The 19062-nt window shown below is 38.8% G+C and overlaps 1 protein-coding gene across 7 annotated transcripts in view; it reads left to right on the top strand.

Annotated features, from left to right (window-relative positions):
- Nucleotides 1–19062, top strand: part of PHACTR4 (phosphatase and actin regulator 4) — a 131482-nt gene that overhangs the window by 87091 nt on the left and 25329 nt on the right. For 3 of the 7 annotated variants that reach the window (XM_023588000.3, XM_023587997.3, XM_058304791.2), the window contains 4 exons: nt 10924–10947; nt 11903–12076; nt 12615–12695; nt 16812–16976. In XM_023588000.3, the coding sequence (XP_023443768.1) occupies nt 10924–10947; nt 11903–12076; nt 12615–12695; nt 16812–16976 (444 nt within the window). Of the gene's footprint in view, nt 1–10923; nt 10952–11902; nt 12077–12614; nt 12696–16811; nt 16977–19062 lie in introns of all 7 variants that reach the window. The other 4 variants (XM_058304795.2, XM_058304793.2, XM_004455691.5 and 1 more) reach the window with 2 other exon arrangements.

Genomic DNA, 19062 nt, shown 5'->3' with positions numbered 1-19062 from the left:
TACAACTTGAATGAGTGAATAAGTAATTTAAATACCAGGGCGTGGTTTCAGTGTTTCTACTCAAAAAGGAAACTCCAAATTGTAATTTGATTGTTATCTTTCTCTCCCAAGCCCCATCCCCTCCAAAAAACACCAAGACTTCCAACTACTCTGTGATACTTTCCTGCCCCATCCCCTTCAAAAAACACCAAGACTTCCAACTACTCTGTGATACTTTCCTGCCCCATCCCCTCCAAAAAACACCAAGACTTCCAACTACTCTGTGATACTTTCCTGCCCCATCCCCTCCAAAAAACACCAAGACTTCCAACTACTCTGTGATACTTTCCTGGTGGCCTTCAGCTGCATAACTCAAAGAAAAAGGTGTTTTCTTTGGAACACATAATTGTCAAATTGTAGCCAGCATCCTACACCCTATTTTCTGGCAAACAAAGAAAAACAAGGAGGGAAACTACCTTATTTGGGCTGTCATTTGAAAACAGAATGGGTTCATAAGTCCATTTTGAATGCTATAACTAGTTTATGTAGAAACAAAGGAATATCAAAATATGACTCCAAGCCTATCTTTCTTTTGTCAAATTGGAAATGGTAGGTAACTGATCATGAAATCAGAGATATAGTAGAATAAATAATTGATGTGCAAATTTGCTCATGAACAATTTCAAGCTTACCTTTCTCTTTTTTGAGTCTAAAACAAAATTAAAGTGGAATTGTATCATTTTGAAAAAAAAGATATTTATGTCTGTTTCTTTTCTGTTGCAATTTTCTAAGGGATGCAGTTGACTCTTCTTCCTGTCAGTCCAAAATTCATGGGAAGAAACTTGAGTAATGTACCTGTTTTAGTAAATCTAAGAATGGGAGATTAGGGTCTTCAGTTAGCTCTAGTCATCCACCACTGTCAAAGACTTAAGTACAATTTAAACCATTCTATAGCTGAAAATTTTCTACCTGATGAGTTTAGATCATTAAATTTGGTCTTTAGCTCTTTAGCACAAGAGTGCATTCATGGAAAATTAGTGGGATATACTTAAAAGAACAGTTAAAATAAAGATTAATTATAAAAAATTAAAAATAATATTTTGAAAAACAAAATAAAATCCAGGTTATCATGAATATAGGACTAGAAAGTATTGTTTGGGTAATCCAAATTTACTCACTTTAATAGGTATCAGTACTCCAAATACCAAAGTAATCTGATATCCTTGACTGATTTAATGTGTGTAATATTTCAGACTGATTTTTGTGAGGGAAATAATTTATTTTATAGGAACCTGTAGAATCATTTTCTTTTGTGCATTTATGTATATGCTTGGAATTTGTCATGGTTGGAAAGCTGCTTGGCTGTTTTACGATTATAAAAACTATATATGTTTATTCTTTTTAAAATGCACAAGATGTAGGAAATTAGAAAAAAGAAAACAGATCTCCCATAATCCAACACCACAATATACTGCTTCCAACTTTTGGGTTTAGTTCCTTCCATTCTTCTATTTTGACATATTTTAGCATAGTTTAGATAATGTGATATGTGTAATTTGTATATAAATTTATACTTTATTTTTAACCTAACATTATGGTATAACCATTTTCCCGTACTCTAGAAACTTAGTATTAATGGTTGTATAATATTCTTTTCTATAATTTTTCAGTTTTTTATGCACATGCCTATTATTATACATTTAAATCATTCCCAATAACTTGCTACCGTAAATAGCATTAACAGAAATAACATTCATCTTCTAAAACTGAGTTTTCTAAGCATTTGTGCAAATGTTATGAGAACTTTTATTAGAGAAAATAGTCTTATTTAATTTATTCAAAGTTGGAATTTTTTAAAAAATTTAGTAAGTGCATGAGCCTGGCCACTATTCTAGTTATAAATATAACCGAAGAAAAGAATATATGCCCCGATGGAATTTGTTAATGTGAGACCAATTCCTTTTTCATAGACTTCTCAAAGTTAGATTTAGATCTTTCTAATAAATGTTAACATTAGTGCCCTACTTTCAGTCTGCCATCTTCCCTTCTTGAAGATACACACTTATACTTCAGTGGGGAAAATTTGACTGGCTGCCTCTCCGTTATCATTTAATTATCTGAAGGTCCCACTGGCCGCTCATATGTAGGCTACTTGATGGAATCAAGTTCCTATAATTTCTTTCCAGTGTCAACATAATGGATTTTGGCTTTTGGGAAAAAGAAAGCTGATTTACCTTTTTTCCTTTTCTCTAGGAATGATTAATTTCTAGTAACTTTATAATTTAAATAAAGGGAACTCTCCTTTGACTTAGAGTTTTATTTCTCAGCAGAGAGTTGGGTAGAAGAATTTTATCAACACGTTATTTTAATCAGTTGTAGGTGGTGGTCTTCAGTCACTAAAAGTTGAGTTTCCAGAACACCCCCAGACTAGTCTCCACCAGAAGTACCTAATAAGAGTATGACTTTGGAGTGTTTCCCCCTCTGCTACATACCTTGTCAACGTTATGAAGAATCTGTCTCAACTTGAAGCAAGGTCTAAAAGAAATATGGTGGATGACAGCCAGTGAAGAAAGACTCCAAATTCAGAGTATGATTTATGAATAAAAAAGAAAAAAACAGTAATCTAATACAAAAGCATGTTCAGTAATGATCTGAATCATAAAAGTTGATTGCTGCATCCACCTAAAGTACAAATAATCCCTTCAAAGGAGACTGAGTAAAGTACTTAGTGAAATTTGAAGTAATTATAACTGGATGACAAAATAGTTGATAAGGAAGCTTTTATAAGAAACTTTAGAATTTGCACCCTTTATAAATTTTAATGTTAAGTAGTATCTGAGATGAATACCAAACTTTTAATGTAGAGATTTATACCAATCATCTAGGTCGTTGTGAGGATTAAATCATGCAAAGTTTGTAAACTGTGTTGTAAAAAGCCTTATTAGTGAATAAAACCAGATGTTGGAGAGACTTGTAAAATTCAGCTTAATCTTTATTCTAAAGACAGCATGATGGAAAAGATCAGACTTTGAAGTTAGACTCGAATTTGAATCCCACCTCTATTATGCTATAGTTATGTGAGCTATATTGAGCATATTTCCTTTTCTGCAAAATAGATATGATACCTGGGGTTATTTTGAAGGTTATTGTGAATCAAAATCTGTAGCACAGCACCTAGCACCTGATAAGAGTTCATTAATTATTAGTTATTCCAAAACTTCCTACTTTTGGATTGTTCTAAAAAAAGGTTTCTGGGCAGTAACTTGAAGTATTGGGAATTCTAACTTTATTCTAAAACATACCATCACTTACTTAATATTACATTAATACTTTGCTCTTAGGTAGGATAAGGTCAGTTATGATAGGCCAATCTCTTATTGTAACAACTAGGGAAAAAAGTAAATACATTGCAGAAGTCATCTGTTTGGAGACATTGGAGAATTGAGGAAGCGGTGAGAACTAAATGAACTAAGATTCCAGAGAGGAAAAAGCTCTTCTTAGGGTTGAGGTGTGATAGATTTGCCAGGCTTTCAGTCAGATGCTGAGGAACAGGGAGAGGCAACAGAGGAACAGGGAGAGGATCCAGAGATGACCTGAGTCTTAACTGTTGCTGATGTTCAGTCCTGACACAGCTCAACTCCTGATTGTATCGAAGTGATTTTCTGCTTAAAAAAGGAAATTGAGAACTCTTTCTATAGGAAGATATATGTAACCTCTATGGTTATTTTTTATACAAGGTCTGAAATACTAGTAAAATGAATATATGTGCAAAGAAACAAAAAAATATGACCAGTAATTAAGAGGGAAAAAATAGTTAAAGCAGACCCATAGGTGATTTTTAAAAAATTGGAATTAACAGACTTTAAAATAATTATGATCATATATATATTAAAGAAATTAGAGGAAAAGTTAGACATTTTGAAAAAAATTGGTGTCTTAAAAGAATCATGAGGGGAAGCAGATGTGGCTCAACTGATAGAGCGTCCGCCTACCATATAGGAAGTCCAGAGTTCAAACCCCAGGCTTCCTGATCCGTGTGGTGAGCGGTCCCACGTGCAGTGCTGATGCGCGCAAGGAGTACCATGCCACACAGGGGTGCCTCCGTGTAAGGGTGCCCCCTGCGCAAGGAGTGGCCCCTACACAAGGATAGCTGCTCCACACAAAACAGCAACCCACCCAGGAGTGGCACCGCACTCACGGAGAGCTGACATAGCAAGATGACGCAGCAAAAAGAAACAGATTCCCACAGAAGAACACACAGTGAATGGACACAGATAACAGACATGGGGGAGAGGGGAGAAATAGATAAATAAATCTTAAAAAAAAAAAAAAGAATCATGAACACTTCAGAACCAGAAAAGGTATTATCTAGACATCATGAACCCATTGGCTGGGCTTAACAGAGATTGGACATAACAGAAAATAGAATTAGTGACTCTATGAGTGAATAGGAAGTATTCAAACATAGAAAAGCCATCCAGGAAAAAGAAGGCAATGTTATGACATCTATAAATTGCTAAAATGAAGACAAACAAGCAAAAACTTCCTAACCTAGAATACAATACCCAGTGAAAATATCCTTCAGGAATGAAGGTGAAATAAAATTATTCCAGATGGAAGCACAGAATTGCAGAAAGAAATGAAGAGTACTGAAAGGGGAAATATGTAGAATATGTAAAAGGATATTGTTTTTTAAAAAATGATAATGTTTTCTGTGGTTTGTTATTATGTATGTGAAAGTAAAATATACGGCAACAGTAGCACAAAAGACAGAGAAGGAGTAAGTAAAGTTAAACTCTTGTAAGTTTTCTTGCATTATTCAGGAAGCAATAAGAGTACTAACTTAAGGTAGATTGTAATAAGGATGTACAAAACAAATGACACAAATGGCAAAATGGTAGAACTTAAATCCAGCTATATATAGAAATATTAAATACTAATGGATTAAATACTCTTAGTAAAAGACGGGGGCGGGGGGAAGCAGATGTGGCTCAGGTGACTGAGCTCCTATCTACCACATGGGAGGTCCGTGGTTCAGGTCCGGGTGCCTCCTAAAGACAGTGAGCTGGCATAACAGAAAGGCATGGCAAGCTGACACAACAAGAGACCCAGGAAGAAAAAGAGACACAACAAAGCAGAGAGCAGAGGCTCCTGGTGCCTCCTAAAGAAAACAGGTAAGACAGCAAGCTGATGTGACAGGCAGGCATGGCAAGCTAACACAACGAGAGACACAAGAAGAGAAAACATACGGATAGGGCGTCCACCTACCACATGGGAGGTCCAAGGTTCAAACCCAGGGCCTCCTGACCTATGTGATGAGCTGGCCCATGCACAGTGCTGATGCGCACAAGGAGTGCCATGCCACGCAGGGGTGTCCCCCACGTATTTGGGAGTCCTATGTGCAAGGAGTGCACCCCATAAGGAGAGCCACCCCATGCAAAAAAGTGCAGCCTGCCCAGGAATGGCTCCACACACACGGAGAGCTGACACAGCAAGATGACACAACAAAACGAGACACAGATTCCAGGGGCCACTGACAAGAATACAAGCGGACACAGAAGAACACACAGCGAATAGACACAGGAAGCAGACAGCTTGGGGGGCGGGGGAATGGGGAAGGGAGAGAAATAAATAAAGAATAAATCTTTTTAAAAAAAACATAGTGAGGGAAAACGGACTTTGGCCCAGTGGTTAGGGCGTCCGTCTACCATATGGGAGGTCCGCGGTTCAAACCCCGGGCCTCCTTGACCCGTGTGGAGCTGGCCATGCGCAGCGCTGATACGCGCAAGGAGTGCTGTGCCACGCAAGGGTGTCCCCTGCGTGGGGGAGCCCCACGCGCAAGGAGTGCGCCCGTGAGGAAAGCTGCCCAGCGTGAAAAGAAAGAGCAGCCTGCCCAGGAATGGCGCCGCCCACACTTCCCGTGCCGCTGACGACAACAGAGGCGGACAAAGAAACAAGACGCAGCAAATAGACACCAAGAACAGACAACCAGGGGAGGGGGGGAATTAAATAAATAAATAAATCTTTAAAAAAAAAAAAAAAACAGTGAGAGACTCAACAAAGCAGGGAACAGAGGTGGCTCAAGCGATTAGGCTCCTCCCTCCCACATTGGACATTCTGGGTTCAGTTCCCAGTGCTTCCTAAAGACACAGCACACAGCAAGTGCAAACAAGGAGGGGAAGGAGGGAGTGGGGGGAAATAAATAAATAAATAAAATCTTTTGAAGAAAGATAGTGGGGAAGCAAATATGACTCAAGCAATTAGACACCCACCTACCACATGGGAGGTCCCCAGTTCAGTTCCCAGTGCCTCCTAAAGAAGACAAGCAAGGCAGCAAACAGACGTGACTGGTTAGCGAGCTGGCACAACAAGAGCATGCAGCAAGATGACACAATGAAGAGACACAGCAAGCAGGGAGCAGATGTGGCTCAAGCAGCTGGGTGCCTGCTTACCACATGGGAGGTCCAAGGTTTGGTTCCTGATGTCTCCTAAAAAAAGGAGACAAACAGAAAGCAGACAATGAGCAGGGGGTAAGGGGATAAATAAAATCTCTAAAAAATTCCATGGATGGGGAGCGGATGTGACTCAAGGAGTTGATCTACTGCTTCCCGCATGGGAGGTCCCAGGTTTGGCTCCCAGTACCTCCTTAAAAACAACAACAAACAGTGGGGGAAACAGACTTGGCCCAGTGGTTAGGGCGTCCGTCTACCCCATGAGAGGTCCGCGGTTCAAACCCCGGGCCTCCTTGACCCATGTGGAGCTGGCCCATGTGCAGTGCTGATGCACGCAAGGAGTGCTGTGCCACGCAGGGGTGCCCCGCGTAGGGAAGCCCCACACGCAAGGAGTGCGCCCGGTAAGGAGAGCCGCCTAGCGCGAAAGAAAGTGCAGCCTGCCCAGGAATGGCGCTGCCCACACTTCCCGTGCCGCTGACACAACAGAAGCGGACAAAGAAACAAGACGCAGCAAATAGACACAGAGAACAGACAACCAGGGGAGGGGGGAAATTAAATAAATAAATAAATCTTTAAAAAAACAACAACAACAAACAGTGGGAGGAAGAGATGTGATGCGGGGACATTTCCGGGACTTGGAGTTGTCCTGGGTGGTGCTGCGGGCACAGTTACCGAACATTGTATGTCCTCCCAGGACCCACTGGGTGGACTGTGGGAGAGTATGGGCTATGGTGTGGACCATTGACCATGTGGTGCAGCAATGCTCAGAGATGTATTCACCGAGTGCAACGAATGTCTCGTGATGATGGAGGAGGTTGTTGTTATGGGGGGAGGAGTGGGGTGCGGGAGGTGGGGGGTATATGGGGACCTCATATTTTTTTAATGTAACATTAAAAAAAAAAGACCAAAAAAATGAAAAAAAAAAACTAAAAATCAACAAACAAAACAAAAAAACCAACTCAGGGTCACCAATGTGGCTCTCAATGGTTGAGCTCCAGCTTCTTATAAACGAGGTTCTGGGCTCCTTCCAGGCCTCCAGCACCTTAAGTTTTTTTTAAAAAGACAGTGGTTGTCTTACACTTGGTTTATTTTTCCCACAAGGACAGCTATTCTTAGCAATATATGTGCCTAATAATACACACAAAGAGAAACAAGATCAAGCAAAAGTGTTACTAGAGCAATAGAGGAAATTTTATAATTTTAAGGCAGTCAGTTCAACAGGAAGCTATAAGAACCCTATACTTATATGCACCTAGTAACATTCCTTCACAGTATAAAAACAGTAATAAATAGAACTAAAAGGAGAAAGAGACATCCAATTTCATAGTTGGAAATGTTAACATCTCTCTTAGTAAGTGATGGTACAAGCAGACATCAAATCATAGAGTATTAATGATTTGTACAACATGATTTACCAATTGACCTTATTGGCATATATAAAACACTACACCCAAAAATTGCAAAATATACTTTCTTTTCAAGTGCACGTGAAACATAAATATTATAACTGGGGGGAAAAGCTGCAAAATTTTTTATTTTTCATTTGAGCTATATCTTAAAACTAGGAAATACAGGGGAGGCCCTCACAATTCCTTTACGGGAATATCTTGTTGAGGAGGGAACACTGGAAAGAATATGTCTATTCTTTTTTTTTTTTTTTTTTTTGCTTAAACATCAGGAATTTATTGGCTCATGGTTTTAAATTAGGAACAATAAAAGACTGAGGTTTCAGCAAGGTGTTGCTTTCTCTCCAAAGACTGTAGGGTTCTGGGCTCCCTGCTGCTAATCCTTCATCCTTGGCTTTTCTGTCACATGACAATGCACATGGCAGTGCCTTCTTTCTTTCTGTGACTTCTAGCTTCTTCCATGACTTTTTTCTCTATATACCTGAATTTCATTCTGCTTATAAAGGACTCTAGTAATACAGATTAAAGCCCAACCTAATTCAGCTGCTCATACTTTTATTTAAAATGACACTTCGATATGTCTATTCTTCATCAAAAAAGCAGGGTCCAGCCAGATGTAGTCTGCCTCTGTCTCTTATAACATACATGAGGTCTCCAGGTAATAATCTAGGATCGGATTTACACCTAGGTCCCACCTTCTGGAGATTCTGTATTCTGAAAAGGTAAATGGACTGATTCTCTGTACTAGACAGATTTGGGAGTCACCAAAATAATATTCTCTTTTTCACATGCCATAGAAAGATTATGAATATGAGAATATGAATGAAAGAATTTGAGATGATAACTGAGAAGGGACTGAATGAGCAAGGTTGAACCCAACTGCACAGGCAAGAGACGTGTTCATTTCTAAAAGTTTTTTTTTTTTAATGGAAAATAACATTTGCATAGAGCAGCAAAGGAAATAAAATTGCTGCTCTCTTTTTAAATATTCAGTGATGGGTTTTCTGCATAAAGAAAGAAGGCAGCTATGTTTTGTTTCTATTTTTTGTTTTGTTTTGGCTTTTATCTTACATTTAGTTTATTTTTCCCACAAGGACAGCTATTCTTAGTGATATATGTGGCTGATTAATACTCATTAATTTGTATCCTAAGCTGTTGATATTTTCTACATATGCTGCACTTCTAATACAAATCTAACTTGTTTTGAGTTCATATGCTAACAGTCATAAATATATTTCAAAGAATATCAGATTTTGTTATTTTGAATCCATTAGGAAACGGTGACATATAAATGAGAAATATTGTTCAAGTTTAATGTAATGATGGATGAAAATGGGTGAATTAAACCCTATATTAGAAAGTGATTGAATATCGCACAAGAAATATGGAAATGGGCCCGACTGGCTATATTTCATGTAAGGACTTTAAAGCTAGGAGCTTACCAGTGAATGTGTTATCTTCTGACATTTCTAACATTTATTGGCCTTTTTTTATTTGTAAAGCTATCACAGTAATGATAACCTCTTCTTTCATACTGTTGGTTCATATTTCTTTTAAATTTGAATGTTACCTTCTCTATTACTTTTTACCAAATAGGTATTTCCCTGTTTCTTTTGGGACTATGTGAAGTTCACTCAGTGGTAATTTAGCAGATTTAAAGTTTCAGCCCTTCCTTGCCTCTGCAGGTAAAGGCCAAAACTTTTTCATCACCGTAGTTTGAAGCTGTATGTACCCCAGAAAAATATGTTCTTAAATCTAATCCATTCCAGTGGGTATAAACCCACTGTGAGTCGAACCTTTTCATGAGGCTTACTCCAGTTAAGAAGTAGCCTCATTCAGAGTGGGTCTTAATCCTGTTATTGGAGTCCTTTTTTAAATGGAATGAATACAGAGAGAGAGGAAAGAAAGCTACCAAAACAAGAAGTTGAAATCAGCAGAACCCAGAAAAGAAAGGAGAGACCAGCAGACACGGCAGTGTGCTTTGCCATGTGGCAGAAGAGCCAAGGACCGCCAGGCAGCAGTATTAGGGAAGAAGTCATTGCCTTGATGATGCCTTGATTTGAATATTTTCCCGTACTCTAACCGGAAGCAGATAAATTCCCATTGTGTAAGACAACCTGTTTCACAGTATCTTCTCTGAGCTGCCTAGGAAACGAAAATAACCCCTAATAGAAAATGTACCCCTTAGCAATAACTCCCCATTCTTCAACCACCACCACCCCCAGCCCTAGTAACCTGTAATCTACTTTCTGTACCTATGTATTTGCTTCTTCTATGTATTTCATATAAGTAAAACCATACAATATTTGTCCTTTTGTGTCTGACTTATTTCACCCAACATGTCTTCAAAGTTTTTCTGTGATATTGCATATATGGGAGCATACTGTTTTAAAGTACTGACTCTTAACCAGTATTTACCCTAGTGCCTCTCTTGGGGTCCATCCCCAGCTATCATTGGGGGCAAATTGTTGTGACAAGGGTTCTTTTAATATCCCTGGAAACTAAACTTTCTTGAATAAGGTCCACTGTTATAATCAGAATCTAGTGCATTTCACTTAAAGAAGTAAAGTAGTAGAGACCTAGGTAGGGGATGCCCTTGAGTAAATGAGCATCTAGGAAGAAAAGAATCACTGTCCTCTGTCCTCTCGACCTGTTGTACTTTAGTAACCGGGATTCCATTTTTCCTTTGTCTTTTGGACACAGCAAACTAATGCATCAGTAGTCCTGACTGCATTCACTGTGATAATTACAATTGTGTAAATACAACGTTTATCATCGGACTTCCCTAAATTCCTATAAACCAACAGAATCTGTTTCTAAATATCAGTGCTTTTCAATTTTGTATTTTTCTTGTGAAAAATACCTACCATATTAAAAGAGATGTTTTTTAGTGCATGCATGTCACCCCTTTTACTCCCCCCCCCAAAAGTGTTATGTGCTTCAGATGTGAAATAGTTTACAATAAACATGTTAACTGATGATGATATAATACAGTACATGTTTCTTGATGTATTTCTATAAAGTAGAAGTTCCACTTAAACTTCAGGACTGTTATTCCACATGACTCTTTTTTTCTTCCCCTCTAGACTTCTTCAAAGAACCCTGGGACAGTAGGTGGAGTGAAAGCTGTATTGTATTGCCTTCCTGCTTTTTTTTTGTTGCCTTCCTGCTTTTTTATTATTATTATTCTTGGCCCAGCTTTGCTGTTCCTTTCTCTCCCATTAAAGCTAACTAACTAAACTCTGCATGTGTGGTCGTTATGAAGGTCTCATGGCCTTTCATTTCAATCCTGCAAATTTATCATGTCAGTTATGTTTTTTTGTCAAATTCCTGAAATAAGGATTGTTCCTCAAGCAATACTGTGATAGGCAATCTTTGGGATCTCTTCACTACTTTCTGCAAAAATTCCCCTCCATTTTAAAGCACTCTCTTTTTAATGCCCCACCCCATGCATTTTATTTACAGACTTCCAGAGCTACCCAGGGTCCTTTTTGTGAAGGGAGAAATTAATCTAATAATCAGATACAAGCAAGGTGTTAACACTTAAAGTGTTATCACTCTGTGGACTATTTATATCCTAAAAGAGGAGGACAGGGAGAGAATGCTGTTTAACAGAATAATGACTCACTCACTCATGGTCAACTTTTCTACTTCAGTGACCCAGGAGATAGGAGTGTGAGCTGGGCAGTGCTTTCTCCCACGCCAAGAGAATGAGAATGGCAACAGTAGTAGGCTCCTGTGGGATGTTGGAGTTCATACGTATTGGGAAGACGTTTACCCCCTTCCTTTTTCTTGATGTCTTTACAAAATTTTGTACTGGTGCTGATTGTCTTGCTGAATTTTTGTTCCCAAATCAACTTGGGTGGGTTCCTTTTCTTTCTTAGTAATTTATCAGTTAGGAATTTTGTTTGGTATCCTTGTGATGTCAGAGTCTGTCTACATGATTACCATTGCTCTAATCCCTTCCAACCATCACAGGAAGACAGGGAAAGGGATATTTTAGAGCTTTTCTTGAAATAATAAATTGGCTCATTGTTTCCCTTTCTCCCTTTCACTGTGCCACAGAAGAAGCAGGCCAGCCCCCTGCAGACCCAGGCATGGTCATGGACAGTGTGGAAGCAGGCGACACGACACCTCCCACCAAAAGGAAGAGCAAGTTCTCAGGCTTTGGCAAGATCTTCAAACCCTGGAAGTGGCGGAAAAAAAAAAGTAGTGATAAATTCAAAGAGACATCAGAAGGTGAGATATTATAACATAAATATATGTTCTGAGTTAAAAGAATTTTGTATTTTGTTAAAGAGAACTTTTTCATTCTCTTCCTAAGCCTCTCTGACCCCTTATTTGAAGAGGGAATTTGATCTTTATCAAATTTATCTAAAAGACTCAGGAAACCTGGATTCTATAGCCTCATTCCCAGGTTGGTTTTGTGATGGGATTAAAGTTTACCTTTTGAGTTGTGAATGGAGTTCTTGATTAAACTATAGCAAATCTAAGGTGCTTCTTTTTTCTACCCTGTAAAGTTCATCCTTAAGTACCTTATTAAAATTTTAATAAAGAAAAAGCTACAATTATGTAATGATAGTTCCTCTTAGAAATGATACTTTCCCACTAGTATAGGATATGACAGAAATTGTTTTTTAAGTTAATTTCCCTATTATTTTCTATCCTAAGAATAACATTGGACCACTTTATTCTTTTGCCTCTGGAGTTAGGATGTTGAATAAAGTTGACCTTTAATGGCCACATTTCTGAATGCTATTTTCCAATTTAATGTTAGTTTTAGAGCGAAAGATATCTATGCGGAAACCCAGAGAAGAGCTGGTTAAAAGAGGAGTTCTCTTGGAAGACCCTGAGCAGGGTGAGTTTACGAGTGAATAGCATCTACCTCTCTCTGGGCCCTTGGTCCTTGATCTGTTCTAACTAGGTATTTTAATCTCCTTCCTTCCTCCCTCCCTCCCTCCCTCTTTTTTTTTTTTTTTTTTTTAACTGCTGTTCTCCCTCCGGTCCTAGTGATTACCTTATCTGGCTGTGATCTTTAACGTGAAATGGAGGGCTTGGTAAAGGTTCCCTGGGTTAACATTCCCTGTCTTTCTGTACAGTCTCAGCTTCAAGCCAACAACCGCACTGATTGTCATTTCCTTTATTTTTTTTTTCACCAAATTTGTCTCTATGCCCATATTGCTACCCTAGTCTTCTGTTTGTCTATCACAGAAACCATATTTTGATATTTCAGTCCTCATTGCTGGTTCAGTAGTGTCAGAACTTTCTCTAGTGTGTGAATTTTAAGAAGCAGCTGATTATAAAAAGTAAGATAACTGTACATTGGTTGCCCTTCATTTCCTTCATTAGAGTTACTTTGAGACAAAATCTGAAAGTTAAGGTTTAAATATACGTATTTTGGAGGTTTGGGGAAAGGAAGCAGACAGATGAAATACTACACTTCTTGAATTTTGAACCATGTGAATGTTTTGCCTAGTCACAGCGTTAAATTAAGTAATATAATGAAGATTTGTAATCTCAATATCTAAAAACTTAAGAGAAAGAAAAGGTCTGAAGGAAAGATACCAAAATGTTATTAGCATTGGTAACCTCTGAAGGTTGGGATGGGAATATGGGTGTTATTTTTCCTTACTGCTTTTCTGAACTTTCTGCATGATTAGTAATGCGCATATATAACTTGGTTTTGTTTTTTTAAACAAATCAATTTTATTGATACATATTAATAAAGCATACAGTTCATCCAAAGGATACAATCAGTGGTATTTGGTATAAGTCACATAACTTGTTTTTGAGTAACTTTAACTTAAAAAATTTTTTTTTTATTCTAGCAAGATATATATAACAAAATTCCCCTTTTAACCACATTCAAATATATAATTCAGTGCTGTTAATTATGTTCATGTTGTGCTACCATTACCACCATCCAGTTCCAAAACTTTCCATCACTCCTAACAGAAATTCTGTACCAATTAAGCATTAACTCCATTCCCCACCCCCACCTAGCCATTGTAACCTGTGTCCTAGTTTCTGACTCTACAACAAAATGTGTTTATTCTAATTATTTCATATCATTGAGATCATTCAGTATTTGTCCTTTGTATAACCTTTTAATGGGCAAAAACTGCATTATACTTGAAATTAGAAATGTCAGAAAGAGGTAACAAAATATCCTTTTTTCAGGATACATAAGTGATGACAAGTTCCAGTAATTCCAGTATTTCTCTTTCAATACAGAATTATTTTAATAGAGTATTCCCAAGGGTACACAGTTGGTTAACTACCACCATAATGCCTCCATTGCAGCATCTGTGGCCCTTGCTTTTCCAGTTCTCTCTCCTTGCCCTTTCCTGCCACTCACTTTTCTTGCTCACTCATTGCAAATCCCACATACTCATTCTTTCTTTCTTTTCACTTTTATTCAGTCACTGTTTTGTTTTGTTTTGTTTTGTTTTGTTTTTAGTCACTTTTGCCCTGCATTTCCTATTGGCTCTTTTTCTTTTTTTTTTTTTCTTTTTTTTTAAGATATATTTATTTATTTATTCCCCTACCACTTTGTTGTCTGCTCTCTCTGTCCATTAGCTGTGTGCTCTTCTCTGCTTGTCTTCTCTTTAGGCAGCACTGGGAACTGATCCTGGGATCTTCTGGAGTGGGAGAGAGACACTCAATCTCTTGCATCACCCCACTCCCTGATCTGCTGCGTCTCTTATTGTCTCTCCTCTGTGTCTCTATTTGTTGTGTCATCTGGCTATGCCAGCTGTCCTCTCAGGGCAGCTTGCCATGTGGGCCAGCACTCCTGCATGGGCCAGCTCTGCTCAGGCCAGCTCACCATGCAGGCCAGTGTGCCTTCACCAGGAGGCCCCAAGAATCAAACCCTGGACCTCCTATATGGAAGATGGGAGCCCACTCACTTGAGCCACATCTGCTTCCCCCTATTGGCTCTTTATCCAGGTTGGTTTTAGCTTGAAAAGTTCAAAGCCTCAAATAAATCATCTTCAGCTACCAGATGGGATGCCACTCTGCCAATCAAAGAACTTATGAGCACGTTTCTCCGTATCAGAAAATTCAGGGATGGACCTCAGGGCCTGGCTTATATATCTTGAGGTTAGGCCAAAAGCAGCATTTGAACATTGAGGTCATCTTAGTCATCACCTCAAAGATGGCCTTGCCATCTTTTGATACATTTTCTGAGTTTGGGGGGTGGCATTTGTAGATGGTGAAGCCAGATACTACTTCTACTCTATTATGTTAGCATTGCAGAAACCCTTTGCTTTAAAAGATTTTAAAAATGACACTCAAAGTAGGCATTCCTGGTAAATAATTTGAGAAAAAACTGATCACTTTTGTGTATCTTTTACTAGTATGTGCTGAGTAGAAACTGATGAATAGTGTGTCTTTTCATTATATGTTTATCAAAAGTAGTAGTCTTTGTTGGCTTTGAAATAATTGCTTTATGTTCTAGAAAGTCATGTCTTTGTTAAAGCTATGCCCTATTAACGTAAGCAACATAGTTTTGCATAACTTTCATCTTGCCCCTCCTCTTTTTTAAAATGAAAGAGTAGGTATCAGAATACTTTAGCTTTAGAAGTACATTTTCAATTAGTACTTATTTACCTTAGGCTACTTACTACTTTTAACCCATGCTCCATCTCTTCTTGAAACTAGAGGAGGAATGCTAGTCTATCTAATCTCCTAGTAGGAAGAAGAAAAGTAGCTTTTGTATGGGGACAGAGGTTTGTGGTAGGTTGGAATGAGGGTCACTGGTCTATGAGAATTCTAGGAACTAACTCAAAGGATTCTGAAATTGTGTTAACCCGAAGTGTCTCACTATATAGAAAACAAAGGACACTATCTAGAAAACAATATAGGTCCCGTCTCCATTACATTAGGAGGTGAGACAGACTTTTTGGTTTCTAACGTCAGTTTTTCACTTCCCTCCTCAAAGAGTCTAGGAAACCTCATCAGTACCTGGGAAAGTTTGTCTAGTTGTTCCTTGAAGGAATCTCACCAATGATTTTCATGGTGATGGGTGGTCACTACAATTCACCCCAAAGCCTCCAGCCCAGTGATCCTTCCTGCAGCTTAGTTTGTAGGAATGCATATTATGTTTACCTCTTGCCTTTCTGTCAGTTCTTCTTTCTCTCTACACCTGCTGCCTTGGTCAGCCTCTGTTATTTCTTGCCTAGGTTCTACAGTAGCTTGTTATTGGTTTCCCTGCTCCAATCTCTGCCCTTCTATAATCCATTCTCCTTACAGCCCTCAGAGTTAACTGTCCAAAGGACAGATCAGATCAAGACTCTCCCACTTCTAAACCTTCCATGGCTTCCTATTATGTACAGGATTCAGTCCAGGTTCCTAAACCTGGTGTTTGGTTTCCTTCGTAGTCTGGCCTCTTGCCTGTCTTTCCATCCACACCCATAGCCATTTCTTATGGTAGCCTATTCTCCTCCCTGTCCAAACTAGGTGCTGGTCCTCAACCATGTTGAATAATTTCCCCCTTTTTATATGCCATTTCTTCTGCCTACTAGACTGTCTCTCCTCACCCTGTCATTGGTGTGGTAGGCTCCTACTTCTTTGAGACCCAGTTCAGATACCGCTTACTGTGAAGCTGTTCTGACCCTACTGTCATCCCAGGACAACTACTGCTGCTTGAATCCTACCCAGCACTCCATACATTATAGCTCTTGACATATTAGCATTCTAGTGACTTACATGTAATACATTTGTCTTATTCATCTCAGTTTCCTAACATATAGCAAGGCATCTGGCACATAATAAGAAATCAAGTGTTTATTGGAAAGAGGAATTCTTTCTTTCCATTACCATTATAAGGATCCAGATAATCTTGAGCTAAATAATAAGTTAATATCAGGAAGGAGTTTGGGAAGGGGATGAGCAAAATTAGAAATCTTCAGCTCTTCTCCCTATCTGACCAAGCCAGTTCTTTCCATTCACTCTTTCTTTTTTGGCCTGGCAGGTGGTGAGGATCCAGGGAAGCTGAGCCATTCCATGTTGAAGAATGGCCATACCACCCCCATTTGGGGTGCCATATCTTCTAGTCCAGTTCAAGTGGAGGAGGAGCCAGGAAGAATAGCAACCCTTAGGAAACCTACTCCAGAAGATGATGAAAAAAAACGACTAGGTAAGAAACTCTGGGTTTTGCCTTTAAGAGTCATGGTACAATCACACTTATTTACCTGAGGGATTTGTAGGAGAGCAGGGAAAAATAAAATCTGGAGTTATTCTAATTGCAACTTAAAGTAGAATTTAACCACTGTCATTCTCTCATTTATAAAATACCTAAATTTGTAATTTTCAAGGAGGGAAATAGAACTCTAGAACTTTTTTTTTTAGAGAAGCCTAATGTTTACTTAGTACATCCAGGAAATGGGATGCTTTGGGAGCCTGAAAACACTCAAAAGTCATTAAAAGTTCTTGACTCAGATATTCAAAAGTAGAGGAAAACAATACAGACTACACTATTCTTTCTTTCATGATATAAACTGTACTTATAGAACTTTAATATCATCAATAGAAATAAATTATTATGCCAGATTTTTGGGGGGAGATTTTGGCTATTCTCTCTTCTCCTTGATTGAATTCTATGTAAAGAGGAATTTACTATAAGGACTATTTTTGGTACAAAAGGTAATCTGATCCAAAAGTATTTAGGAGAAAACCTTGAGATTTTAGAAAACCTTGAGATATAAACAATCAAAACTGGGTTTCCTTAAATCAACTGATATTAAAATATTAGAGGGAAGCAGATGTGGCTCAAGCAATCGAGCTCCCACCTACCACATGGGAGGTCCCAGGTTCAGTTCCAGTGCCTCCTGGAGAAGATGAGCAAGACAGTGAGCTGACACGACAGGCAGGCATGGCAAGCTGACACAACAAGATGATGCAACAAGAAGCCACAAAGAGGAAAGACAATGAGAGACACAACAAAGCAGGGAGCTGAGGTAGCTCAAGCAATTGAGCGCCTCTCTCCCACATGGAGGATCCCAGGTTCGGTTTCCAGTGCCTCCTAAAGAGAAGACGAGCAGACACAGAGAGCAGACAGCGAGCACAAACAATGGATAGGGGGAATACGGAAATAAAATAAATCTTTAAAAATATATATATATGTTCACCGAGTGCGATGAGTGTGCCACAATGATGGGGGAGTTGTTGGTGTGAGAGGAGTGGGGTGGGGGGTATAAGGAAACGCTTACGTTTTTTAATGTAACATTTTTTGTGTGATGTATATATCTTCAAAAATATACAATTTACAAAAACGATGGGGTGGGGGGATGGGGAATGAGTTATATGGGAACCTCTTATGGTTTTTATGTTTTTTAATGTAGCGTTCTTTGTGATCTATTAACTTTACAGTGTAAAAAATATATATATATTAGAATAGAAAGAATAATAATTACAAAATGGCATGCTATCACTGTTATTGATCTTAACCAAAATATCCGAGAAGTGAAAATATTAGAGAAGGGAAGCCCTATGTTTTTTATACTTACAAACTGGAATGATTTAAAAAAGAGGGTTTGAATAAAATTGAATATTGTCATTGATAATTTTTTTAATTGGGGTCTATATAGTAGTAAATCTACAAAATGAAGCACATACTGGTAAATAAAGTATTTAATCTGCAGGCAATCTGCTGCATTTTAAGAATTACTTTTTGGGAGGAGTCTGCTTATTTCTCTGAAGTCCTTTCAGCTACATTGGCTTCCTTTCTATGAAGGAAAGTAAAAGCCCACTTCAGTATGCCATTACCATTTTCTTGTGAAAAGCAAAAGAAGATGGCCCAGAGAAAACACAGAATCCTATGTAAGCTGTTCTCCAGTGAATGGGAACAAGGCTGAAGTTGGTTAGCTGTACAAAAGGCCAGTTCATCAGACCACTCTTATATGTATTCCAGAATTTGTGTTTGAGGTCCAAAACTATGTCATCCTTTGCCTGAAGAATAATCATACCAGCATAGAAAGCAGAGACAACAACGGGCATGCCAAGTACCTGGTGGCACAGCGCCTTGGCCAGGGCAGCACACAGCCTGGCAGCAGACACTCCAGCAGTACAGCCACACATAGTTGAAGTTGACGTGGAAGGCCACAGCCACTATGACCACGCATCTTATCTGGCACCAGTCAATCCAGCATCCTGCAGCCCCTGCTGCAGCACATCGCCAGGTGAGAAGAGCACAGTGTAGTGCTGTTCATGCGCCACAGTAGTGC

The sequence above is a fragment of the Dasypus novemcinctus genome, chromosome 9 (genome assembly GCF_030445035.2).
Source record: "Dasypus novemcinctus isolate mDasNov1 chromosome 9, mDasNov1.1.hap2, whole genome shotgun sequence".
Classification (NCBI taxonomy): domain Eukaryota; kingdom Metazoa; phylum Chordata; class Mammalia; order Cingulata; family Dasypodidae; genus Dasypus; species Dasypus novemcinctus.
Note: the sequence above shows the minus strand (reverse complement) of the source record. Positions and strands in the feature narration are given on the sequence as shown.